Source organism: Podarcis muralis, chromosome 9, assembly GCF_964188315.1.
Source record: "Podarcis muralis chromosome 9, rPodMur119.hap1.1, whole genome shotgun sequence".
Lineage (NCBI taxonomy): Eukaryota > Metazoa > Chordata > Lepidosauria > Squamata > Lacertidae > Podarcis > Podarcis muralis.
In genome coordinates, this window is record NC_135663.1 from 74,838,748 (window position 1) to 74,865,820 (window position 27,073).

The window sequence follows — 27,073 nt, forward strand, 5'->3', positions numbered from 1 at the left end:
CCCGCCGGAGCACGATTTCTGTTCTCATCCTAAAGCAAAGTTCTTAACCTGAGGTACTATTTCTGGGTTAGTGGAGTCTGTAACCTGAAGCGTATGTAACCCGAGGTACCACTGTATTCTAGTAACAGTGGAAGTAGTACTACATTCTTCTCCTGGAAGAATGAATTTAAATATCCAATTTAAATTTTAACAATCATATATACACACACACACACACACACACACACTTCACGTTTTATCCGCCATGCCTCCTCGTAACAGTGTTGTGCATGGGCAAGCAGAGATGAGGCCCTCACCGCTTGACTAGGGCTGGGCGGTGTCTGGTTTTCAACACTGTGACACATCACCAGCTAAACATAAAAAGGTAAAGGTAAAGGACCCCTGACAGTTAAGTCCAGTCGCAAACGACTCTGGGGTTGCGGCGCTCATCTGGCTTTACTGGTCGAGGGAGCCGACGTTTGTCCGCGGATAGTTTTTCCGGGTCATGTGGCCAGCATGACTAAGCCGCTTCTGACGAAACCAGAGCAGCGCACGGAAACACCGTTTACCTTCCCGCTGGAGCGGCACCTATTTATTTACTTGCACTTTGACGTGCTTATAGCAATACATCACAAAGTCTGAAATAAGGATGGAGATATTGGCTGTCAAATTTGCAGATGACACAACCGTGATTGGGCTCATCTCTGAAAGGGAGGGTGAAATGGACTATAGAGATGAGGTGGAGCGGCTGACAGAGTGGTGCAGAGCTAACAACTTGCTCATAAATACAAGGAAGACAAAGGAGCTTGTGGTGGACTTCAGGAGACAGAAGAGCAATGTCCAGCCACTTTTGCTTGATGGGGTCTGTGTGGAGAGGGTAACAACGTTCAGATTTTTGGGCATTGAATTACAAGAGGATCTGTCCTGGAGTGTCAACACAAGGGGGCTTGTGAAGAAGGCGCAGCAGAGACTGTACTTTTTGAGAATTCTAAGGAAAAACCATCTTCCGCAGAAACTGCTGCTTGCCTTCTATCACTGTGCCATTGAGAGCGTGCTCACCTATGGCTTATGTGTGTGGTATGGAAGCTGTACTACCCGGGACAGGTTGGGGTTGTGCAGAGTTGTTAAGGCAGCAGAGAGCATTGTTGGCTGCCCACTCTCCACCTTAGAGCAGATTTATGCCACAAGGTGCCATAGGAAGGCACTGGACATAGTAAAAGATCCATCGCATCCTGGTCACTGTCTCTTCGAGCTCCTGCCGTCGGGACGGAGATACAGGACGATGAAGACAAGAACAAGCCGTCTTAAGAACAGCTTCTTCTCCAGAGCGATCTCGGCCCTGAATGGGAAGCCTGGACTTTGAAAGTCATCTAATCTTCCTTGCTGTTTTATACTGTATTGTTTTAATTAGTGTTTTTATAGTTGATTTGATTTTGTGTGGAGTGCCCTACCTGGGTGGGTGGAGCAGCCAAGTAATTTCGTTGTCCCCGAGAGGGGGCAATGACAATAAAGATATTATTATTATTATTATTATTCATGGATTTCCCCACACTGTGATTTTTACATTGCACACACACAAACACACCCACACACCATGATTCACAATATATTACCAGGTCAAAAACTATGAAACTGATACCACAATATGGACTTCAAACCAGTTTTGGATGATATATTGACATATCGCCCAGTCTTAACTACATACTTTCTTCCTGTTTGTTTGCAAGTCCTCTCCTGCTTCCCTTCCCAACCCTAAACACTTTTAATTCCTTAATATGAGGCAGCCATTTTTTAAAATTCTTACTGTGTGTGTTCACTGTGTGCAGAAAACACTTCACTTGATCAGAAGTAGGCAGTTTAGTTATGATTATTCTGATTGCTACCATTCATTGACAACAAATTGCACACACTTCTTGTGCCTGCTGAAATACATTATGTGAGCTACCCAACTTTTCCCAACACAGCTTAGAAATCAGCATCTTTAAAATATATCACAACCAAACAGATTTAATATGGGGCATTTCCCATATCATACTTTTTTTTCAGTATTCTTCAAGCTTGCAATTAGGGCTAATAAGACAACCAATCAGAACCAGCTACAGTTAAAGGAGCTAAAGATATACAAAAGTGAAGAGTGTTGAACCATCCAGTTGCTGCTTATCTCGCTGCAACCTCACCCTCCTAAGTGCTCATCTATCAACTAGGTCACTCCTGGTATCAGTGCCTGGCTGAGGGAAACTTGTCAGGGGGTTTTATTTCCTTCAGGGGGAATTCACCAGTTCTGGCACCTCTCAGGTGAGTTCCATTTGCCATTTTAGGAGAACGAGAGGTGTTCATGGTGAGTTCCGGCACCTCTTTTTGTAGAAAAATAGCACTGGGGATCAGCCATGGTGTTTTCACTCCCCGTACAATTTCCTCTGAGAGCAAATGAATAGCAGCATCAAGCCCCATTGCTCCCCATTCGAGGTAAGCATCAGCAAAGCGTGTTCTCCATAATAGAGAGCACGTGTTGTGGCGGGGGCCAAAAAGGCCACCCCACTGTTGCCGGGCGAATTGGCCACATGCCGTGATTGGGCAAGGAGTGTTGCTGGGGAGAATGTTATGTTGCTAAAGTGTGGGAGGGGTCAGAGGTCTTAAATACAGGGCTCACAGCCTGGGGCCTTCTCTTGGGCTGCGTGCACCGGATCTCCTGCCCACCCTCCCTGAAAAGGGGGGGGGGGTTCGTTGTCCTCTGACCTTGCTATGCCTGTCATGGGGTCGTCTGCCTTGGGGCAGGGGCCTGGTAGGAATTTTGTCCATTTGGCTGATTGGCTGTTGCCATTTGGTTTTTGCCTACTGCGTAGCAAATCGTCACAACTTGTAAGGTTGGCGGTTAGGCATTGGTTAAAATTGGTTGGTGGAGGGGTAAGTGCCTGCCCCTCCAATGGTGGTGCTGAAAGGGAATTCCGTTAAAGGAATCCAGGGGCTTGCCATCCCTTTCGTCCTAGTCCCTGGCATCGCACTTGGGCCGTGCAAGCCCCAGGGGGCATGAGGGTGAGAGATGAGGGACTGATGCCCAGCTTCATTTCTCCCCAATATGGTTCTCCCTGACTGGCTTCCACTGGAATCCGGAAGTCAGTTCTGTCCCTGGGGCAAGGACAGATAGTCGTAACCAATGCCTAAGCAACCACTCACGTGTGTGTATTTAAATAAAGTTGTATAGAACTTTCTTTATGTATGCCACAACAGCAGCAAGAATACTTATTGCAAAGTATTGGAAGACGCAAGATCTACCCACCCTGGAAGAATGGCAGATGAAGGTGATGGACTACATGGAATTGGCGGAAATGACTGGCAGAATCCGAGACCAGGGAGAAGAGTCGGTGGAAGAAGATTGGAAGAAATTTAAAGACTATTTACAGAAATATTGCAAAATTAATGAATGTTAGAATGATGTCAGAATGAAGTTAAGTGGTTTAAGCAGCAATGTTATAAAGGTGTGTGAAAAATGGATTATTAACAGGTGAGAACTCAAAGTTATATTATATTAAGTTAAAGGATTAAGATAAAAATAAAGAGGGAAAGAAATTGCTGAATTAACTAACTGAATTGGAATACAAAAAAGGGAGGTGTGAGGAGGTCAGGGAAGCAAGGTTATGAATATATGATATGGAAAGATTGATGTGTTTTCTTTTTAAATGTTTTTTATCTTTTTTATGTATTTTGTATTTTCTTTTTTTCTTATTTCTGTTTTTGTCCTTTTTTATTCTTTTTATTTATGTAATTTTTTTCCTTTGAAAACTTAATAAATATTATTTAAAAAAAAATAAAGTTGTGGCCAAATTCATGCCAAAAACCTTAAACAAAAATTGATGTGTGAAGTGTGAGTTATTGGGGTGGCCTGGGGGACCTCGATGCGCAACAGGTATCACTCACTAGCCGCTCAGGCTATGGGCGGTTTGGATAAACAGCTTTAAATCAAAGGAGTGAGGAAGGAGGCAGCAAGCAACCTAGGAGTGCTCAACTTCCACTAGACTCCTGAAGTGGCTTTTAAGTCATGCGAAAGATCACATAAACAGCAAAAAATACAAGGTAACTAAAGGTCGGGAAAGCACAATAAAGTGCTGTCTGAACGCAGCCTAAGTCTCTGTGGATGCCTTTTAGAGATGAAGAGGCACTGGCCTACAAATGCACTGAAATATAAATAATTAAGCAACTAATTTATCCTTGAAATCAGTTAAGTTCAGCACCTCCTCACTGCCGCGATGCACCTTGTCTCGCTGCCTTTTTGCAAGCTATGAAACAGGCGGGTTGTTTTCAAAACCTGCTTTGACATTTTTCGTAAGTGGTGCAATCACTGATTGCCTTGGTTCTACATGCACCACATCCTATACCGTGTTTATTACTGTTAGAATGTTATATAGCGAAGGTAGCCAAGGAGATGAATTTATTTGACCCTATCTACATCAAGCTATAGGGACGCGGGTGGCGCTGTGGGTAAAACCTCAGTGCCTAGGACTTGCCGATCGTATGGTCGGCGGTTCGAATCCCCGCAGCGGGGTGAGCTCCCGTCTTTCGGTCCCAGCTCCTGCCCACCTAGCAGTTCGAAAGCACCCCTAAATGCAAGTAGATAAATAGGTACCGCTTTATAGCGGGAAGGTAAACGGCGTTTCCGTGTGCTGCGCTGGTGCTGACTCGCCAGAGCAGCTTCGTCACGCTGGCCACGTGACCCGGAAGTGTCTCCGGATAGCACTGGCCCCCGGCCTCTTAAGTGAGATTGGCGCACAACCCCAGAGTCGGACACAACTGGCCCGTACGGGCAGGGGTACCTTTACCTTTACATCAAGCTATAGTCTATCTTTATCGCCAAATTCCAAATATAATTGCACATTGTATTAATTAACATTATTTTCTAATATATTAGTGGCCATGTAATAATTTTAGCTTATAAATTTTATTGTTTAATGTCTTAAGTTGTATATGAAGGTACTTTTATAGCTATGTTTAGAGTAGGTAATGTCTTGATAATATAAATGTTTTAAGTTTTTTGTATCAATCCAGACTACTTTCTTTTAATTGTTGAATGATTCTGTGTACATTGCGGCAGCCCTTGGCTATGTGCAATAAAAATGGCTGTTAGAATGTGTATCTTACCCTTTCTCCCAAGGGAGCAGAACTGCTGTAACACAGTACTTCCAACTCCCACCTTCTTGAGTTGTTCTAGAAGGATGTCATGGTCAGTGGTATCAAAAGCCTTTGACAGATCAAGGAGAACTAGCGGCGTCACATTCCCCATCTCTCTCCCAATCAGGGCAACCATGGCTGTTTCAGAGCCTTGAAGGAGAAGAAGAAGAGTTTGGATTTGATATCCCGCTTTATCACTACCCTAAGGAGTCTCAAAGCGGCTAACATTCTCCTTTCCCTTCCTCCCCCACAACAAACACTCTGTGAGGTGAGTGGGGCTGAGAGACTGTGACTGGCCCAAGGTCACCCAGCAGCTGCAGGTGGAGGAGCGGAGACCCGAACCCGGTTCCCCAGATTACAAGACTACCGCTCTTAACCACTACACCACACTGGCTCTCCTTGAATTGTAGACACACACACAGAGAGAGAGAATATGAATCTTATTAGCCAAAATTCACGTTTTCACACATTTTGAATTTTTTTTAAAAAAAGAGATGTAAACATTATTTAACACTTGAGGTTATATAAAACTTAAATATTGGGGTGGGGAAATAGTCTTCAAATGTTGGAAAGTGTTGAAAGCCATCCTTTGTAGGCCCTTGCACACCTTCCAATTGTGAACCTTAACCACAGACCAACTCGTTCCTCTCATCTGCAACAGAACGGAGCCTCGCAAGCCTTCAACCTTTGCCTACATTGAAATTTTAAACGTTCTCTGGCACAAACAACTTTCCTTAGCGGACATGCACTCTGTAAGTGAAGTGTACTGGCGCTCTTCAAGGTCTCAGGTGTATTAGAGCATTGAGATGATTGCCCCCCCCCCTCTCCACCGCCCCGCGCTTTGCCATTCTCATTTCTGAAGTGCGGGAGAAGATAATACCCTTCCCCTTTCCTGAGGAGCTTGTAGGGATGACATCACTTCTGAAGGTGCAGGCTTAATTTATCATTTGCCCATTTCCCTCCTCTATCCTTTATTGCTTGCGCACTCCATCTTCTGAAAATGTCCGATTACACACTCCAGCTACATCTAGAAAGAAAATCACTCTGCTCTCATATTTATTTAGGCTGCAGGTAGGCATCTACTTGAAATGCAACAATGCAGACTGGAGATAAGATATATTTCAGCATTTTCACCCCAAACAGCATAATTTACCAGTTTCCACATTTTTAATACATTTCTCTCCACAGGGACAGTATGACTCACTTACCCCAGCAGGGAAATCATTTGCCGCCTCAGACACTTGAAGCAGTTCCAGTAGTATCTAACACTAATACCATTATGAGTTTATGACTAGCAGCTCCCATTGCCTCAAAAACAATATGTGACCCCATTATCCATTTATTTCACCCTGCTCCCATATTTTCTTTTCAAGTATGCCTTGCTACTACAGTCTTCTTTTTCTTCCTCCCAGCAGTGCTTTAGCGATTTGCAGTTCTTCTTATCTCTCTGCAGATTCCGTTTCAGGATCCCCTTATAATTGTATCGCGCAGCACACTTCAAGGTGCACACCTAATGCACAAGTGTACGGATGCAACATGTGCATGTTTTCTACTGTGTGAATTACTGGATGCAGCGGCAACTGCAAACATGATTACTACGGCTCTGTGTGTGAAGTGTTGAGTGGAGACAGCAGAAAAAAAATATCGGTGGGGGAGGAAGCACAGAAGGGGCAAAGTATATTTCTAGGTGGGTGAGTTGTGTCCCGCATGTTAAGATCTCTGAAAGAAAAATAACAGTAGATGTTAATTACAGAGTCCAGCAACTATGGGGAGTAGGGAGGCAAGCTGCTTGGAGTGTTTTTTTCGGGGGAAGACCTCCTCATTCCTGACAAGAGTAGTCAGTCTTATCAACAAGGCTGTCTCTCAATGGCGCCTGTTTTCATTACCAAGCCTATTTCTCTGCCTTCCAAATATTTGCTTCATTCCTCAGTAAAACTACGTATTACCTGTAAAGTAAAGGTAAAGGGACTCCTGACCATTAGGTCCAGTCGTGGCCAACTCTGGGGTTGCGGCGCTCATCTCGCTTTATTGGCCAAGGGAGCCGGCGTACAGCTTCCGGGTCATGTGGCCAGCAGGACTAAGCCGCTTCTGGCGAACCAGAGCAGCACATGGAAACGCCGTTTACCTTCCCGCCGGAGCAGTACCTATTCATCTACTTGCACTCTGACGTCCTTTTGAACTGCTAGGTTGGCAGGAGCAGGGACCGAGCAACGGGAGCTCACCCCGTAACGGGGATTCGAACCACCGACCTTCTGATTGGCAAGTCCTAGGCTCTGTGGTTTAACCCACAGCACCACCCACGTCCCTATTACCTGTACTTTTTAATAAACCACATCTGAACTCACAGCTAGAGAGGGCTTCCCCCACTGGCTGGCAGCACAAAGTTCTGAAAGATTTAGACTACACAATCACAACTGGTACATGACCAAATACGCCACAGCAAGATCTGAGGAAAGCCAGAGTTATTTATAGCACAAAGAAGCCACAACATAGAGATGATATTACAGCACAGTTAAAAAAATATATACAAAGGAGCAGAGGAGCAGTTTTACCAATCAAGGGGATTATAATTCTCTAAGAATGCTTATGTAGAATTAATCCATTCTCTATCCACTTCTTCACAACAAATTCGCCAGGGCTTCTGCCTCTGATAATGAAAGTCCCTTTATAAATTTATTTGCAATGCAACTGTTATTATGAGTGTCAGGAAATCAATTAATAAAGTTGCCAAGGCTCTTTAGAGAGAGAGAAAAGGCCTTTAATAACTCCTAAAAAGAGTGTGTGTGTTATACAGCCTATTGTTTAAATCCAAAGGTAGCATCAAAGACAAGCAAAGTGTGTGTGTGTGTGTGTGTGTGTGTGTGTGTGTGTGTCACAGCACTTTTTAACCACAGCCAATTTTCCACTGCACTGTGGGTCCTATTTATCACTAGGGTACATTTCCATATAATTTTAATCCTCAAGGATTTATAAACCCTTTGGACTCCAATTTAAAAAATAACAGCAAATGCAGTGTTATTTTTGTTTTGTCTAACGAATTTGGCAAGGAATTCACTGCTTCATTGTTCTAAACAGACACAATATTTAATTATGTGTCATATTAAAGATCTCTTTATTGGTGGCAATTATATACAGGGCTTTCCCCTTTAAATTTAAACATGCTTGTAGACCATACATATAGCAACCAAATTTCATTTCAATAAATATTAAACAATGCACAAAGTGATGCATTTTGCATTACCTTACTTACACTCCTAAAAAACCCAATGTTTTGAGTTTTAACATTTTTAACAAGGGGCAGTATACTACCTAAAAGACCAGAATGAGAAAGAACCACTTATTAAAACTTCCACTCTTTTAAAGTTTTCCTGAAATCAATAACCACACATTTGCCATTGCAAGATTTATTTAAAAAGCAAAATAATCTACAAGAATGAAATTCTACTCATTACACTTTTTATTAGCAAAGCAAAAAATAAATTTTCATCTAGACTAGACTATCCCAGGAAACATTATTAAAAGAAACTGACATTACGCAAGCATACTGCCATTTGCACAACACTAATTCATATAACCCTCCGTTATTTTGAGAGTGCACAGGCGACTGCTAGAGGGGGAGCTGGAAAAAAAAGAAGACCCATTTTGCAAATGGAAGTCCATTCCGGTGACATATGAGCAGGTTTGGAAATAGGTAACCCTCTGACTGCTTCTCCTGTTCAAAAGTTAAGAATTTATTTTGTTAATTTCCCTTCCAACTCAAAGCACCTAAGGCAACATACATAAAAGGGTGAAACCACAATAAACCCACTTCATGTACGATGGAAATTAGTGATGTACCCCATAACACAAGAGATGTATTTTATCCCCCTCCCTTTAAAACAGGCATAGGCAAACTTGGCCCTCCATATGTTTTTGGCCTACAACTCCCATGATCCCCAGCTAGCAGGACAGTGGTCAGGGATGATGGGAGTTGTAGTCCCAAAACATCTGGAAAGCTGAGGTTGCCTATGCCTGCTTTAAAACAAAACAAACCAATACAACACACAACTCAACTCAACTCCATTTGCTCAACTCCAAAACCAATCATACCTTCATGTCAGATTATTAAATTTGCACAGTGCTGAGAATATCAATTGTGCACATTGCGTTGTAGCCACAAAGTATAAAAGAGCATTTAGTGAAGAAAGCTGCAAGGATATAAAGGTGTGAAAATGACTGGAGGTCACACAGAATGGAAACAGCAACTCTGCCTGTATGAATGAATATTATCAAAATGTATGTGTGTGTATGTGTGTGTATGTATACACACACACTTACTTTCTCTGTTTTGACAGCACACACACACACACACACACACACACAGCCAATACCAATAATAGTTTCAAAACCTTGTGTTATCTCACTTGATAGTCGACGTTCAATTATGTCTTCCCTCTCGTTTGCACACTGGAAGTCCTCAACCCTATGAAGCAAATTTGGGGGGCACTGAGCGATTACAAGGGAGGGGGCAGACATTTGATCTCACTGTATTGGACCTCACCCAATATCTTCAGAAATACGATGTGTGGAAACCCCTTATCATTGCTTTTTAACACATTTAGCAAAGCAAAACTACACAGGAAGTCTAATTTCATGCTAAATAGTGAAGAACGCCATGGAAGTTTCACAAGGGAAACATTCTTGGTCTCTTAATATCTTCCATGCCCATCAGTTAGGGCTTAACTAGAGGCAGAGCTTATCAGGACTAAATTCCACAAGTTCCCTTAATGTTAAGGGGCCAGCCCTGCTGCTACACGGCGAAGCCATTAAGGCTGTGCTTCTGAAACTGGGCAGAGCTGTTTTGTTGATCTCATCACCTGGACCACACTCGGAGATAAAGACATCCTGAAATTCTGAACATCTTCCTGCATATTCATTAGTAAAGTATACCACCGTCAATAATTAAAGCTTTTTGTCTTTCTCCTCCTCCACTTATTTATACCCCGCCCATCTGGCTGAGCTTCCCCAGTCACTCTGGGCGGCTCCCAATCAAGTATTAAAACCAATACAGCGTTAAATATTAAAAACCTCCCTGAACAGGGCTGCCTTCAGATGTCTTTTAAAAATAGGATAGCTACTTATTTCCTTCACATCTGAAGGGTGTTCCACAGGGTGGGCGCCACTACTGAGAAGGCCCTCTGTCTCATTCCCTGTAACCTTACTTCTCGCAATGAGGGAACCGCCAGAAGGCCCTTGGCGCTGGATCTCAGTGTCCGGGCTGAACGATGGGGGTGGAGACGCTCCTTCTGGTATACTGGACCGAGGCCGTTGAGGGCTTTCAAGGTCAGCACCAACACTTTGAATTGTGCTCGGAAACATACTGGGAGCCAATGCAGATTTCTCAGAACCGGTGTTATGTGGTCCCGGCGGCCACTCCCAGTCACCAGTCTAGCTGCCACATTCTGGATTAATTGCAGTTTCCGGATCACCTTCAAAGGTAGCTCCACGTAGAGCGTGTTGCAGTAGTCCAAGCGGGAGATAACTAGAGCATGCACCACTCTGGCGAGACAGTTTACTTTCTCCTCCTCCTGCCTTATTTATAGGAAAGACTCGCTCGGGTTCCAAACGTGATCCGTGTGGGAGGCGCATTCGCAACCCACAGCGCCGTGTCTGTGCAAGCGCGGGTTGCGATTCAGCGCTTCTACGCATAGCACGATTTAGCGCTTCTGCGCATGCACAACCGCCGAAACCCGGAAGTAACCCGTTCTGGTACTTCTGGGTTTTGGCGCGTCCGTTACCTGAAAAAACGCAACCTGAAGCGTCTGTAACCTGAGGTATGACTGTATATAATAAGGGTTCAATCCAGCGCAGGGGTAGACAACCTAAGGCCCAGGGGCCGGATGCGGCCCAATCGCCTTCTCAATCCAGCCCGTGGACAGTTCGGGAATCAGCATGTTTTTACAGGAGTAGAATGTGTCCTTTTATTTAAAATGCATCTCTGGGTTATTTGTGGGGCACAGGACTTCGTTCATTTTTTCCCCTTCAAAATATAGTCTGGCCCACCACATGGTCTGAGGGACGGTGGATGGCTGAAAAAGGTTGCTGATCCCTGATCCACCCAAATGTGGGCACACTGTCTGTATACAAAGGAGTTTCTCCATGGTCAACACAACTTGGGAACTTGAGTTATTTGAAAAATACACAGAGGGCTGAATGATGATATGGGAGGCATGGACAGATCACTAAAAGAAGCTACACAGTTATGCAAACTTTCATTTGTACAGTGCCATAAATCTGCATAATTGATGCTATTAACAGTTTTCATTCAAAAACATCAGCTAATCAAGGCTAATAAGAGGATGCTCAAAGTAGCAGCTAATCCTACCATCCAAGTATTCAAAATTCTCCTACTCCCCAAGCAAGCATAACAAGAGACTTAATTCTTTACAACTGCATATTAAGGTTAGTGACCTTACACCCACCTATGTTTCTGTTTTATTTATTGTCAATGCCTAAATGTTACACTTGCCTATAAATCTAATTAACACGCTCAAGATGAACTGCGGCCTTCTGGGATATTCTTTACCATAACAGAACAAGCCAACAGAATGATCCCCACTGTTTTGAGCGAACTGTTTCAACTGGACACATGTCTCATGAATCATTAGTTTTTCTAATAACTATTCTTAGGGCAAATTCTCCTCTGTGCCCCTTTATTTTAAAAGGGCCATGCATTTAAATAAATATAAATTCAAATTAATTCAACCTGGAGGTAACTAATGCAAATCTTCTATGTTTCATTTCTTTATATCGGGGGGAGGATTCCAGACTCCTGTGAACAATTTTAGAAGTGTCAACAGAATTCAATAAATGTTGTTTTTAAAAAATCTAATTATTTGTCACAATACAATCACTATCACTGCCACTTTTCTGTGTGGAGGTTTGTAAACTGCTTCCATCTGAGAAGTAATTGATTCCATTTTTATCACTTGTACCAGTTTATGTGGCTGTTCTCTTCCAGCAAGATGATAACATCTATTTGCAGCAAATTATACATTATAATTCCTCATTCAAAAGCTGTAATGGAAAACAAAAATGCTAATTTATGCTGTAAACGGAAGTAGAGAATCATAATCATTCATTGTTAACATTAAGGACTAAAACTGCTCTTGCAAATAAATAATAAAATAGATTAAATAAGGGGGAAGAGAGAGCAAAAGCATGAGACAAGAGTTATCTGAGAAGTGAGGAAATAAACTGGTTTTTCATGAAGCCAAGAAACAGAGAGAGATGGAAGAAAAGTTGTTAAGAATAAAGTATGTAAGACTTTTGTTCTATTATTTGTGCTCCCATGGATACTTCTAACATACAATGAATAAAAACATACAAATTCCAGTTTCTCAATTGAAAATGGAAATGCAACATGGTTTCCTAAGGGTCTTAGAAATCTCAGCCCTAAATAGTGAATTTCATATGAGGGTGTATCACTGGTCTGCCTAGGGGCCTCCAATTTCTAAAATACAGTGGCTCTCTGTGAACCAGAGTTTACAGGTCATTCCCTCTCATTTCCTATGATTAAAGGTAAAAGGAGCCATGACTATTAAAGTGACGTGTAAAGGTAAAGGTAAAGGACCACTAGGTCCAGTCGTGACCGACTCTGGGATTGCGGCGCTCATCTTGCTTTATTGGCCGAGGGAGCCGGTGTACAACTTCCGGGTCATGTGGCCATCATGACTAAGCCGCTTCTGGCGAACCAGAGCAGCGCACAAAACGCCGTTTACCTTCCCGCCAGAGCGGTACCTATTTATCTACTTGCACTTGGACGTGCTTTCGAACTGCTAGGTTGGCAGGAGCAGGGACCGAGCAACGGGAGCTCACCCCGTTGCAGGGATTCGAACTGCCGACCTTCCGATCGGCAAGCCCTAGGCTCAGTGGTTTAGACCACAGCGCCACCCGCGTCCCTCTAATTAACCACGGGTATATGTTAACATATACAAGTAGATCCAGAGCTGATGAAGCGGCTGGGCCAAAGCCGAAAGGACGCTCAGTTGCGGATATGCCTGGAAGCGAAAGGAAAGTCCAATGCTGTAAAGAAAAATATTGCATAGGAACCTGGAATGTAAGAACCATGAACCTGGGTAAGTTGGAGGTGGTCAAAAATGAGATGGCAAGAATAAATATTGACATCCTGGGCATCAGTGAACTAAAATGGACGGGAATGGGCGAATTCAGTTCGGATGACCATCACATCTACTACTGTGGGCAAGAAACCCGTAAAAGAAATGGAGTGGCCCTCATAGTCAACAAAAGAGTGGCGAAAGCTGTACTGGGATGCAATCTCAAAAATGATAGAATGATCTCGATACGAATCCAAGGCAGACCTTTTAACATCACAGTAATCCAAGTTTATGCACCAACTACTGGTGCTGAAGAAACTGAAATTGACCAATTCTATGAAGACTTACAAGACCTTATAGAAATGACACCAAAGAAGGATGTTCTGCTCATAATAGGGGATTGGAATGCTAAAGTAGGGAATCAAGAGATAAAAGGAACAACTGGCAAGTTTGGCCTTGGAGTTCAAAATGAAGCAGGGCAAAGGCTAATAGAGTTCTGTCAAGAGAACAAGCTGGTCATCACAAACACTCTTTTCCAACAACACAAGAGACGACTCTACACATGGACATCACCAGATGGGCAGCATCGAAATCAGATTGATTATATTCTCTGCAGCCAAAGATGGAGAAGCTCTATACAGTCAGCAAAAACAAGACCTGGAGCTGACTGTGGCTCAGATCATCAGCTTCTTATAGCAAAATTCAAGCTTAAACTGAAGAAAGTAGGAAAAACCACTGGGCCAGTAAGATACAATCTAAGTCAAATCCCTTATGAATACACAGTGGAAGTGAGGAACAGGTTTAAGGATTTAGATTTGGTGGACAGAGTGCCTGAAGAACTATGGATGGAGGCTCGTAACATTGTACAGGAGGCAGCAACGAAAACCATCCCAATGAAAAGGAAATGCAAGAAAGCAAAGTGGCTGTCCAACGAGGCCTTACAAATAGCGGAGGAGAGAAGGCAAGCAAAATGTGAGGGAGATAGTGAAAGATACAGGAAATTGAATGCAGATTTCCAAAGAATAGCAAGGAGAGACAAGAAGGCCTTCTTAAACGAGCAATGCAAACAAATAGAGGAAAACAACAGAATGGGAAGAACCAGAGATCTGTTCAAGAAAATTGGAGATATGAAAGGAACATTTCGTACAAAGATTACCATAATAAAGGACAAAAGTGGTAAGGACCTAACAGAAGCAGAAGACATCAAGAAGAGGTGGCAAGAATACACAGAGGAATTATACCAGAAGGATATGGATGTCTCGTACACCCCAGGTAGTGTGGTTGCTGACCTTGAGCCAGACATCCTGGAAAGTGAAGTCAAATGGGCCTTAGAAAGCACTGCAAATAACAAGGCCAGTGGAAGTGATGGTATTCCAGCTGAACTATTTAAAATTTTAAAAGATGATGCTGTTAAGGTGCTACACTCAATATGCCAGCAAATTTGGAAAACTCAGCAGTGGCCAGAAGATTGGAGAAGATCAGTCTACATCCCAATCCCAAAGAAAGGCAGTGCCAAAGAATGCTCCAACTACCGCACAATTGCACTCATTTCACACGCTAGCAAGGTTATGCTTAAAATTCTACAAGGAAGGCTCAAGCAGTATGTGGATCAAGAACTCCCAGAAGTGCAAGCTGGATTTAGAAGAGGCAGAGGAACCAGAGACCAAATTGCAAACATGCGCTGGATTATGGAGAAAGCTAGAGAGTTCCAGAAAGACATCTACTTCTGCTTCATTGACTATGCAAAAGCCTTTGACTGTGTCGACCACAGCAAACTATGGCAAGTTCTTAAAGAAATGGGAGTGCCTGATCACCTCATCTGTCTCCTGAGAAATCTCTATGTGGGACAAGAAGCTACAGTTAGAACTGGATATGGAACAACTGATTGGTTCAAAATTGGGAAAGGAGTACGACAAGGCTGCATTTTGTCTCCCTGCTTATTTAATTTGTATGCAGAATACATCATGCGAAAGGCTGGGTGAATCCCAAGCTGGAATTAAGATTGCCGGAAGAAATATCAACAACCTCAGATATGCAGATGACACAACCTTGATGGCAGAAAGTGAGGAGGAATTAAAGAACCTTTTAATGAGGGTGAAAGAGGAGAGCGCAAAATATGGTCTGAAGCTCAACATCAAAAAAACGAAGATCATGGCCACTGGTCCCATCACCTCCTGGCAAATAGAAGGGGAAGAAATGGAGGCAGTGAGAGATTTTACTTTCTTGGGCTCCATGATCACTGCAGATGGTGACAGCAGCCACGAAATTAAAAGACGCCTGCTTCTTGGGAGAAGGGCAATGACAGGCCTAGACAGCATCTTGAGAAGTAGACACATCACCTTGCCAACAAAGGTCCGTATAGTTAAAGCCATGGTTTTCCCAGTAGTGATGTATGGAAGTGAGAGCTGGACCATAAAGAAGGCTGATCGCCGAAGAATTGATGCTTTTGAATTATGGTGCTGGAGAAGACTCTTGAGAGTCCCATGGACTGCAAGAAGATCAAACGCATCCATTCTTAAGGAAATCAGCCCTGAGTGCTCACTGGAAGGACAGATCGTGAAGCTGAGGCTCCAGTACTTTGGCCACCTCATGAGAAGAGAAGACTCCCTGGAGAAGACCCTGATGCTGGGAAAGATGGAGGGCACAAGGAGAAGGGGGCGACAGAGGACGAGATGGTTGGATAGTGTTTTCGAGGTTACCAGCATGAGTTTGACCAAACTGCGGGAGGTAGTGGAGGACAGAGGTGCCTGGCGTGCTCTGGTCCATGGGGTCACGAAGAGTCGGACACGACTAAACGACTAAACAACAACAACAACAATATGTTAACATGTGCACTAATACAAACTATACTGTACATAAACCAGGTTGCCTCAGACCCACTTCAAACTATTATTTTCCCTGATGTGTGAGACAGTCATGGCCTACATATATCTCTGTATTTACACAGAATAAGCATACACTTAAATCTCAAAAGTATTTGGGGAACCAGTTAATAAATGCTTACAACAATACAGTACTCTTATTTGTGTGGTGGCCAGTCCTGGCATCCAGAGCCAAATTAAAGTAATCCTCAGTCCTAAGTATATTAATAAATAGAGTCAGGTATCATCTATCTCACACACACAATCAAGGCCCCCAAGAGCCGGTTGGGCTACAGATGTTGTGGGCCCACAGACAGCAGGAGGCCCAGGCACCTAGCTTTTGTTCAGCAACAACAACAAAGTAAGTTGATCAGATTCCTTTAAAGGGCATTAAAGAGCAAAACATGCAAAAAGGTTGAAGATTATGCAAAGCAATGGTTGAGAAAGTGCACCCAGTTACATAGTGAGAGTATATGGAAACCTTGTACGCCATGGCTGAGTCATGATATTCCAGACTAAAGTACATTCATTATAGTTTGCACTATATGGTAGCTCTTATTATTCTGATGGCAATACAATGGTACCTCTGCCCTGTCCAGCTTCCATTTCGGCTGACGTCCACGGCAAACCCGGAAGTACCGGAATGGGTTACTTCCGGGTTTGCTGCCCGCACAGGTGCAGAAGCGCTAAATCGTGCTTCGCACATGCGCAGAGGCACAAACTGCTCCATGCACATGCGCAAAGAGCTTTGTCTAGCGTCCTTTTCGTCAAGCGTCCAAGGCTCTGGACTCAAAACCAGGTACGAAGGTAATTGGAAAAAATTACACTTGGTCAGTGGTTTGTTTGTTTTTCTAAAAAAAATGTTTAGGGGTACTCTCATTTTCCTACTCATATTGAAATACTGCCCCTCAATGAGGTCAAACTTAGATTCACAAAATGTTTAGGGGTATGCGTCCCCCGAGAAAGAAAGCACTGCACTCAGTTATCAGAAGGAGGGATGTACCAATTCAAGCTTGTTAGCAAATAGTTTGCAAGGTTACCTTAAAAGATTGGTAGGGGTATAAACATAATTTAGCACCAAATATTAATTAAAACGTATGAAGAATGGGTGCCTAAAATACTGTTCTTGATCTCTCTTGCTGCAATACTGAAAGTCAATAATATCATCCCATTATACACAGCAGAAGAATCATAGATCATGGTACCATAATTTTGCCTGTAAACCATGGATAATATTCAGAAGACCGACGTCTATTTCTTATAAACTGCGCATAGAAACATAACTTTCTGTTCACCCTCAGCCACTTTATAGTAAATGTTTCAAATCTAAAGATCACAGTAAAACCAAAGTGGTTTGGGAGTAAAACACAATATTCTCAAAGGGCAACTGTTTCCATTGAAGCAAACATTTCTCACATACATTTTTTATTTTCATAAGAATCTTTCCAAGTGATAATCAACACAGAGACTTAGGCAGCAAAAGTAGTTTTGCAACCTGTTAATTTTGCGGTAAACAAGTTACATTTAAAAAGAGGCATAACACTGAAACATTTGGAATATAATGACTGTGGTCCAAAACTAAAAAAATCCTCTCTCAGTTGACCAAAAACAAATCATTCTGCCACAATGTAGTAAATCACTCCACTGCTGCCCTTTTATATTTAATACCTTTCAGCGGTACACATTTATCTCTACACTAGCATAGTCTACTCATTGATTTCCTATGGCCACGCTGGAAGAAGGTTCTGCTTCCCTGATGATGAGTACAAAGGGTGGATGACCCCATTCTCATTGCAATGCAAACCCTGCACTTTTACATTTCTGCTAACCCACCTGAACATTGGACCAGTTAAGAAATCCCTGCCCTCTTCATTTAGTTACATAACTGTTACTACTAACACGTCTTCCTTCTCTTGCAGGTAAAATTCTGGATTCCAGCCTACATAAAATAATGAAAACATTTTTAGACCATCATGTTTCAACTTGGAATTTCTACTTATGGACAAAAAGTAAATCCACTAGGAGTAAGCCTCACTGAAATTCTATTGCCTTGCAGGCCTTTTTTCACCTGGTTTGGGAGAGTGAGGCCCTGTCTGACTCCAGCTACAAAAGCTGAGATTGCTGAACAGACTCCATCTGGGGAAGGGTTGTTGTTGCTGCGGCTGCCCTTTTGTATCTTTATTTTAGATCTTATTGTGCTTTGTGTGGAAATCGTTCTGTTTGGTTGTGTATTTCTTAATGTTTTATTTATAGTTCATAACTTCACTTGTTGTGGTTATGCTTTCTTCATGCTGTAAGCCTCCCTGAGATGGTTTGAACTGTGGAAAAGTGGCAAACAAATAAATTTATGTATGTATGTACTCCAGAATGCATTCATCTACTGGTGGGAAGAGAGATGCTACTTTTTAATTTAGTAAACTGAATTACTGTGAATTAGCATCGTATTCTTATACAGCACTACCTTTCCAAGGTTTCCTCTGGAGCATGGATACATCTTCTACACTTAAGTTTAAAGGTGCATATCCTGTTCTAGATGTGAATTGTTTTGTTGAAATGAACAACCCACACAGACCTGTAAATAGTAGTTTGCCTGATTGCCTAGGGCAACAAAAAATCACCTGCAAGCTACCAGACATGCAAGCTTTTCTATGTATTTGCTTCATTTCAGGCTATTGGAACAAGACATTTATGCTGTCTAGTAAACGTTAGTGGATCTATTCTCAAGAAGGAATGAACACTTTAAAAAACAACAACACCAAACCACTCACCACCTTTTCCTATGCAGTATGCAACTCTGGAAAACTAACACACTTAACACAAATAATAGCAGCATTCAAACAAAGTTCTTACAGGGACACAGGGTCAAAATTGTATTTCTAGAAAGTTTTTATGACCTGTGCAACTTAGCTTTCTTGTCTCGGTAATTTTAGACCTAGGTTTAATTTAATATTCCCCTAAGTAAAATTTCGGATGTGGGTGGTGCTGTGGGTTAAACCACAGAGCCTAGGACTTGCTGAACAGAAGGTCAGTGGTTCGAATCCCCGTGATGGGGTGAGCTCCCGTTGCTCAGTCCCTGCTCCTGCCAGTCTAGCAGTTCGAAAGGACGTCAAAGTGCAAGTAGATAAATAGGTACCACTCTGGCGGGAAGGTAAACGGCGTTTCCGTGCGCTGCTCTGGTTTGCCAGAAGCGTATGCCGGCTCCCTCAGCCAATAAAGCGAGATGAGAGCCGCAACCCCAGAGTCAGCCATGACTGGAGCTAATGGTCTATCTGCATCATGTTCCATGGAAAAAAATAATAAGAAATCCTAACATATTTAAGCCATGTACGGTAATTGGGGAAGGGACTTACAGACATGACCAATAATATGGGCTTAAACCACAAAATTACTTGTCCCCACTCCCCAACTGACATCTTCAACATTACTCAGATCCCTGAAGCTCACAGGTCCTGGACAGGCTGTTCAGTTTTTAAATAAATAAAATCTCTTTAGAAACTTATATATTCCCATTCACCTAGGGAATCCATCAAATCTTTTGGGTGACACCAGTCCACTTCCAATTTGATAGACACTCAGTTTGCAGGCAAAGAGGTTGATGAGGGTGAAGACCCCAAGGATTCATTGGGGCATGGGGACTCTGCTCCTATTTCAAGACGTCTTTCCATAACCATTTACGATTAACTCCAGGCATCTTATAATGAACTAAAATAATCCAGCCAGGGGCTGGGTGTGGGGCATAGATAGAGTTAGCAAGCAAAGTGAACAGGGGCTAAGGCTTTAACTATACAGTGGTACCTCAGGTTACATACGCTTCAGGTTACATACGCTTCAGGTTACACACTCCGCTAACCCAGAAATAGTGCTTCAGCTTAAGAACTTTGCTTCAGGATAAGAACAGAAATCAGGCTCCAGTGGCGCGGCAGCAGCAGGAGGCCCCATTAGCTAAAGTGGTGCTTCAGGTTAAGAACAGTTTCAGGTTAACAACGGACCTCTGGAACGAATTAAGTACTTAACCTGAGGTACCACTGTAGTCATGTTCAGGGGTAGGCAACCTAAGGCCCAGGAGCTGGATGCGGCCCAATCGCCTTCTCAATCCGGCCCTTGGACAGTCCAGGAATAAGCGTGTTTTTACATGAGTAGAATGTGTCCCTTTATTTAAAATGCATCTCTGGGTTATTTGTGGGGCATAGGAATTCATTCATTATTTTTTTAAAAAATATAATCCGGCCCACCACAAGGTCTGAGGGATGGTGGACTGGTCCACGTCGGAAAAAGTTGCTTGACCCCTGGTCATGTTATTAGCACAGGCCAAACAGCCACCCTTTTCTTTTCATTTTTTAAGAAAAAGGAATCTGCACATTTATTCCAGAAGTAACATCCTGTACATTAAGACCCACAGCCCATGGGTGGGTATGCAATTAATCATCCCATCCCTGCTTTTGCTGATACAATCAACAGTCCCTCCACCTGTCTCTGGGTTTTGGATTTTTTGTCAGAACGTTCTCAGAGGGTTAGAATAGGGTCACATATGTCCACAGCCCTTAGCCTTAACACCGGCTCACCACAGGGTTGTGTGTTGAGTCCCCTGCTCTATGCTCTCTATACGTATGACTGTACAGCCATCTATTCCAGCAACAAAATCATCAAGTTTGCTGATGACACTACGGTGGTAGGGCTCATTTCAGGAGGGGATGAGTCCGCCTATCGGGACGAGGTGGAGCGGCTCTGTGTTTGGTGTGGAGAGAACAATCTGGCTCTTAATACGGCTAAGACCAAGGAATTGGTGGTGGATTACAGGGGAAAAAAGGCGGACATTCAGCCCTTGTATATCAACGGGGAACGGGTGGAGAGGGTGGCGGAATTCAGGTTTTTGGGAGTAACTATCGATCAGGGCATGACTTGGAGCGCAAATACCACTGCTCTGGTGAAGAAGGCCCAGCAGAGAATTTATTTCCTCAGACTTTTAAAGAAGAACAATCTGAGTGAGAGACTGCTGGTGTCCTTCTACCGAGGCTCCATAGAGAGCATTCTTACATACTGTATTTGTGCTTGGTTCTCCAGTTGTACAGCTAGGGAGAGGAAGGTGCTCCAGAAGGTCATAACCACAGCCCAAAGGATTATTGGTCATCCTCTCCCATCTTTGGAAGAACTGTACGGTTCCCGTTGTCTTAGGAAAGCAAACAACATCCTGCAGGATTCATCTCACCCGGGACACAGTCTGTTTGCACTACTGCCTTCTGGCAGGAGATATAGAAACATCAAGTCAAGGACAAATAGACTGAAAAACAGTTTCTATCCAAGAGCTGTGGCCTTTTTGAATGCTGTAACTCGATAGTGTGACCTGGGAGTTTGATGGGTGTTGGTGTGGGTGTGGCTGGAATGTGGTTTGTTTGGTTGTTGTTGTTGTTTTGCTTTTGTTGTTTTTAAGGGATGGCATCCAATTTCGTTGCACTTGTGCAATGTTGCACTTGTGTAATGACAATAAAGAATCTATTCTATTCTATTCTATTCTATTCTATTACATTTGCCTTAAAGGGGGGGGGGGGGAAATACCAGCAATAGAATAGATCACAGCACTGTACTACACTGCAGGGCTGTTGTAAACGACTCTTTTGACTCCCCAGCAAAATGAGTCACTTCACAGAACTGTTTAAATCACAACATTCTTCCCACTGCAGTATGCATATACTATCAAGGAACTTATTTGCCTTTGCAAATGAAAAAGTAGAAGGGAGTTTACAAACTCTCAAAAAACTAACATTTCTGCATAAAATTAAACGTGGATTAGGTAGAGCTGCCTTTGGCTTTGGGGTGGGTATGAAACTGCCAAATGATAGCTGCACTAAAATCCTGGATTTCTCAGAAAGAATTACCTGAGCAACTGCTTTCCAAAAATACCAAAAAAAAAGCTTCAAAATGAACCAGAAAGTCCCTTCTCCCAACGATAGGTGCCAGTGCGATTCTATTTTTCCCTCTATAGCACAGCTTCTGTAAACAGCTGTGACATCACTGAAAGGGAGGAGTCGGCTGATTTCTCACAAAGTGATTGGTTAGACTGGTGCCCTGAACATTTTGCTTTGTCTCGCCTGTTCTACAATGGATTGACACAGAAGAAGAAGAAGAAGAAGAAGAAGAAGAAGAAGAAGAAGAAGAAGAAGAAGAAGAAGAAGAAAAGAAAATTATTCTGAGCTTAGGCTCATGTCCAACAAGTACACTTATAATCCCCTCACAGTTATCCTGAAAGGCAGGGGTAAAGGTAAAGGGACCCCTGACCATTAGGGTCCAGTTGTGGCTGACTCTGGGGTTGTGGCGCTCATCTCGCTTTATTGGCCGAGGGAGCCGGCGTACAGCTTCCGGGTCATGTGGCCAGCATGACGAAGCCGCTTCTGGCGAACCAGAGCAGCACACGAAACGCCATTTACCTTCCCGCCGGAGCGGTATCTATTTATCTACTTGCACTTTGTGCTTTCGAACTGCTAGATTGGCAGGAGCAGGGACCAGACAACGGGAGCTCACCCCATCGCGGGGATTTGAACCGCCGACCTTCTGATCGGCAAGCCCTAGGCTCTGTGGTTTAACCCACAGCGCCACCCGCGTCCCTTGAAAGACAGGGGTTGGGGACCCTAAAACATCCTCACTGGGTAACTGCAAGTTCTTGTGCATATCCGGAGAAGCACTTTTGATCCTGACCAGGTTCAACAGTTAGTTTTCTTAGTGCTGGGTGCCCAGGGTTTTAATTTGGAACAGCTAGCTTGACACTTGTATTATCAAATGCAATTTCCCAGCTACAGCTCTTGTGTGACACTTCTATGCAGACTACAAAGAGTAGTTTCCTCCAAAAAGACTCTCAAAAAATCATGCTCTACATCTGGATGCTGAAAGATACCAGGAAGGTTTCATGTCATGGAAATGCAAAATAATAATCACAATAAATAAATAAAACATACAGTGTGATATCAGAAGTTAGAAATCAGAACAATTTACTCTGTGTTGCAGGGCTTCAAAGCTGCACAGTATTTCCCTTCATTCTTTCTACTTGGGAGTTTATACAATGCAAGTGTTGCTTTGTTTATGCACAGTTTTATTACAATATATATCCTGCTATGCCAGGAACAGATTTAGCAAGTCCTTGTTGAACTTATATTGATATTTACAAAGGATGCTTTTATATGGTATTAGATGTTCACAGAGTGCATCATATTGATCTAGGAATAAAAAGCTGTTTCCCCCCACTATAGCTTGCCTGCCCTTTTTGTGGTATATTGAAATTTGAGGATTTCCTCCCCTACACAAAATTGTACTACTACACAAGATATATTTTTTTCCCTGGGTAACTGCTGCTGTTATATTTAGAGAGGAAAGATAATAGCTTGTATACTCTTAGCATCACTTTAAGCAAAAAGTGATGCCTGACATTTAATTCTAAACCATGTCTGACATTTAGTGCTATATTTCAGCAAGAAAAAAAACATCACTTATAAAAAGTCATTTTGCACCTTTTCACAATTAGTTTCTGATTGCAAATTGCTAGTGAGCATCACATTGCTATTCTCTACTGGATGAAATATAAGCGACTGACCATATGAGATAATATGATTGTGAAGAACAGGGGACAACTTCCTGCATTATACATATTTAACTGTAGTTTGTATACTACATTTCAAGAGTTTACAGACCTACTAAAATAGATCATCTTCCCAAATTATCTCTCTGATTCTTGCCCGAAATAAAATGCAGAATTAGTCAGATGTTCTATGAAGTGAGCAGCTATAGATTTACCAGCAATTTTTCTACTTTACAGCTGAAAATCCTTTAAAAAGATACACATTAGAGAGGACATAACATTTCACATTTATCCACTTCTGTAAGTTTGGAACTATTTAGGGAAACCATTTTTACCAACACCTTTCCGAGCCTAATGAATTTCTGTGTTTGTACAAACCACAAGTAAGTCTTTCATAAACTACACTGTTGCTGCACAGACATGTTGAGACGTGCTCAGCAAACCATACTGTGTTACAGATATAAAGAATATGGTAAGCATTTGATATGGTAAGCATTTGTATTTGGCAGCTAAATAATGCCAATTTTAGCCTTTTCAACAGGGGCAAACATGAAAAAGCAAAAAGATGGCAGCGTGACCCACAGAATGGATTCCTCCCCCCCCCTCCCACCCCTTCCACAGGCAGGGACTATATGGTTCTTCTCACTTGCATGATGCATCCATCTTTGCAAAAGCTAACTTTGTGAAATCAGCTAGGTTTCTGTTCATTTTTAAAATGTTTGCTTTGAATGCCAGGCCAGTGGAATTGGAAGGTAAAACACATCAGCAATAGCGATTCCCATCCCTATCTAGCAACCCTTCCTTTTCCCCCAGTGTGGACTTGTACAGTCATCCATCACGCTGACCTGACACCAGGTGCCTTCCTCATTGGGTGCTGATAAATATTTCCTCCCACCCAGAGACACACTAAAGAGTTCGATACTTATTCCGCTGCTTACTGGGAAACACAACACAGTTGTCAGGGCTCCAAAAGCCCCCATCAATAATAATACTCTGTGCCCCTGAGCTCCCTTTTCCTTCTCTCTCTCCCTCTCTCTTTCTCTTAACGTCTAAAGCTCTCAGACTGGCTGCTGAAGAAGGAGCCTTCCGTATTAACAACTCCTGGAGGCAGAGAGAGAGAGAGAGAAATGTGCAGTCTCTTGATCCTGCGCTGCGAAATGTAACCTTAAACTGGCAACTGCTAGTTTGGGGATTTTAGTTTCCTGGAAACCAGGGCTGCGAGCTGCACGTTTTTCCATGAGCTAAGCAACACTTCTGCCCCCAGTAGAGAAGGAAAGGGAGCGCACAAGCCTAGCCGGTCACCATCACCACCACCACCTGACAGGCAGGCACAGTGCCAAAGAGATTCCACCCTGCTCCATCCTTTCCACCAGGCTAGGGAAGGAAAAGGGGCGGAAGGATTGTCTGTCTGCCGTTCCCTCTCCGATATTGCTTTGTCGTCTCTGCCTGCTGGGGCATCTCACTTTCTCCAGAAGCCTCTCCCTCTACCAAGTCAACTTTTCTCCCATCAGACAAACCTCCACAACCCAAAAAAACCCAGAGCTCACTTGCAAGATAGTTTCTGACATGACTCGGTGGGCCAAAGACTTTCACCGAACAAGCAGTAGGGGCAGCAAAAGCCCACCACATCAGCTAATTCCAGAGACGTTGGAGGAGCTCTTTTACCAATATCCAAGATTTCCCACAGAAATAATACTATTATTACTATTCCCTTCTCTCCAACGCTGTGGTGTTGTTTTTAAAGGGTTCTCTGTGGGCTTCAGGAACCAGAGCAGGGATGAGAAGAAACTGGGAAGGGCTTTGTTTGGCTGCAAGCTCTGCATTGCACAGTCATCAAAGTTAAGTGTGAGGGTTGGGGAAGGGAGATGGGGAAAGAGAGAGACGGGGATGGGGATGCTTATGATATCAGAGTGCGGCCCAGCCTTCCTATGTGGACGAGGTGGGCATCTTCAGCCATCCTAGGGAAGTTGCAGGAGAGAAAGCACTGGAAGCCGAAATTGATGGAGGAAACTGAGGAAGGGGGCACGTTTGTTTGGGGTTTTTTTCCTTGGAGGAAAGGGCAGAAAGTGTCGAGGACCTCCCAAGCAGCAAATTCACCTGGCCACTCTGAAGGGGAAGGACTCGGCCAGAGAAAGAGAGAGAGAGAGAGAGAGAGAGAGAGAGAGAGAGAGAGAGAGAGAGAGAGAGAGAGATTTGGGGAAGGTTCTGCTCGAGTTCCCCTGGTCTGCTCTGGAGTTGTTTCTGGCGAACGCACATTTACCCCGGGAAAGGGCGCGCGCTCTCCCTCTCTCGCGCACCTCGGAGGAGAAAAGGGGGCGTGAAACCACCGCCCCCCCCAATATCTCCCGTGTCCCCCTTTGGAAACTGCCCACCCAAAGGAAAAGAAGCCGAGCCAAGCTTGGCCGAGAGCGAGACCAACAGGCGTCGAGTCGAGGCGCAACACGGGCATTATTTCCCCCACCCCTTCCCACGCCGCCCTCCGACCCCAGGAGGAGAGCGCTTCCCTCTCTCTCAACCCACCCCCCCAAAACTACTCATCCCCTCCCCTTTCTTTTACCTGGTGGCTGAAGGGGGCTTCCCAAGAGGCGGCGAGGTTGCAGAAGGAGGAGCAGGAGGAGGTGGCGGCGGCGCTGGAGGAGGAGGAGAGGGAGAAGGCGGCATCTTCGGAGAGCCCGCAGCCAGCCATGCCTCCCTCTCGCTGCCCACGGTGAGAGAGAGAGACGGAGAGAGATGGAGACGCTCGAGCGGCGCGCGCGGCACTTGGGCAGCAGAGCCGGGGCGAAACTCTTCGGCGTCCTGGAGGCGCAGGGAGAGGCTGGCGAGCGAGCGCAGCGGCAACGGCGGGGCTCTCTCTGGACGCTCTCCTTCTGGTGTGCGGCTCTTTGGAGAGGCGCCGTCAGGAGCCACCGCCGGAATCACGTGGGCGCGCTCCCTCCGCCGCCCGCCCGCCGCCGCCGCCGCTGCTGGGGACACACAGGCTGCGTGTGACCAACAGCCCGGTGCTGCCAAAGCGACGCGGAGAAGCGCCCCGTGCTCGGTGCCCGCCGTCGCCGCCTCCTTTCCAGGCGAGCGCGATGCGTAAAAAGGAGCCGGCTGGCTCCAACTGCGCCAAGGGCTAGGGATGCGCGCTTGGACTGGGGAGGGGGGCCCGGTTCAGGGAAGGAGGGAGGAGGGCTTGGCGAGGGTCGGGGTGCGCACGAGGGATGGAGAGAGAGAGAGGAGAGAGAGGAAACAAGCTCAAGTTGGAGAATCTGCCGCCCGCTGGCAGGTTTTCAGCCCGAGCGCCCGGTGTGTTTTGTTTTTATTTTGCAAACATCAGGTTGCAGCTTGGCGCCGCAGCTGGGAACTTCTGTGCATGTGCAGAGTGCATCTGGCTCTCCCGCGCGAAAGTGCCTGGTCCCGCTTCTTCT

General features: G+C 44.2%; 1 protein-coding gene across 2 annotated transcripts in view; it reads right to left on the reverse strand.

The window, feature by feature from the left end:
• The window catches only part of PPARGC1A (PPARG coactivator 1 alpha), a 633,897-nt gene extending 607,378 nt beyond the window's left edge, over window positions 1-26,519 (reverse strand). The window contains exon 1 of one of the 2 annotated variants that reach the window (XM_028743337.2): window positions 26,221-26,519. In XM_028743337.2, coding sequence (XP_028599170.2) covers window positions 26,221-26,349 — 129 coding nt within the window. In that variant the 5' untranslated portion in view covers window positions 26,350-26,519. The remainder of the gene's footprint in view (window positions 1-26,220) is intronic. The other variant, XM_028743338.2, reaches the window with a different exon arrangement.
• Between the last annotated feature and the right edge of the window lie 554 nt (window positions 26,520-27,073).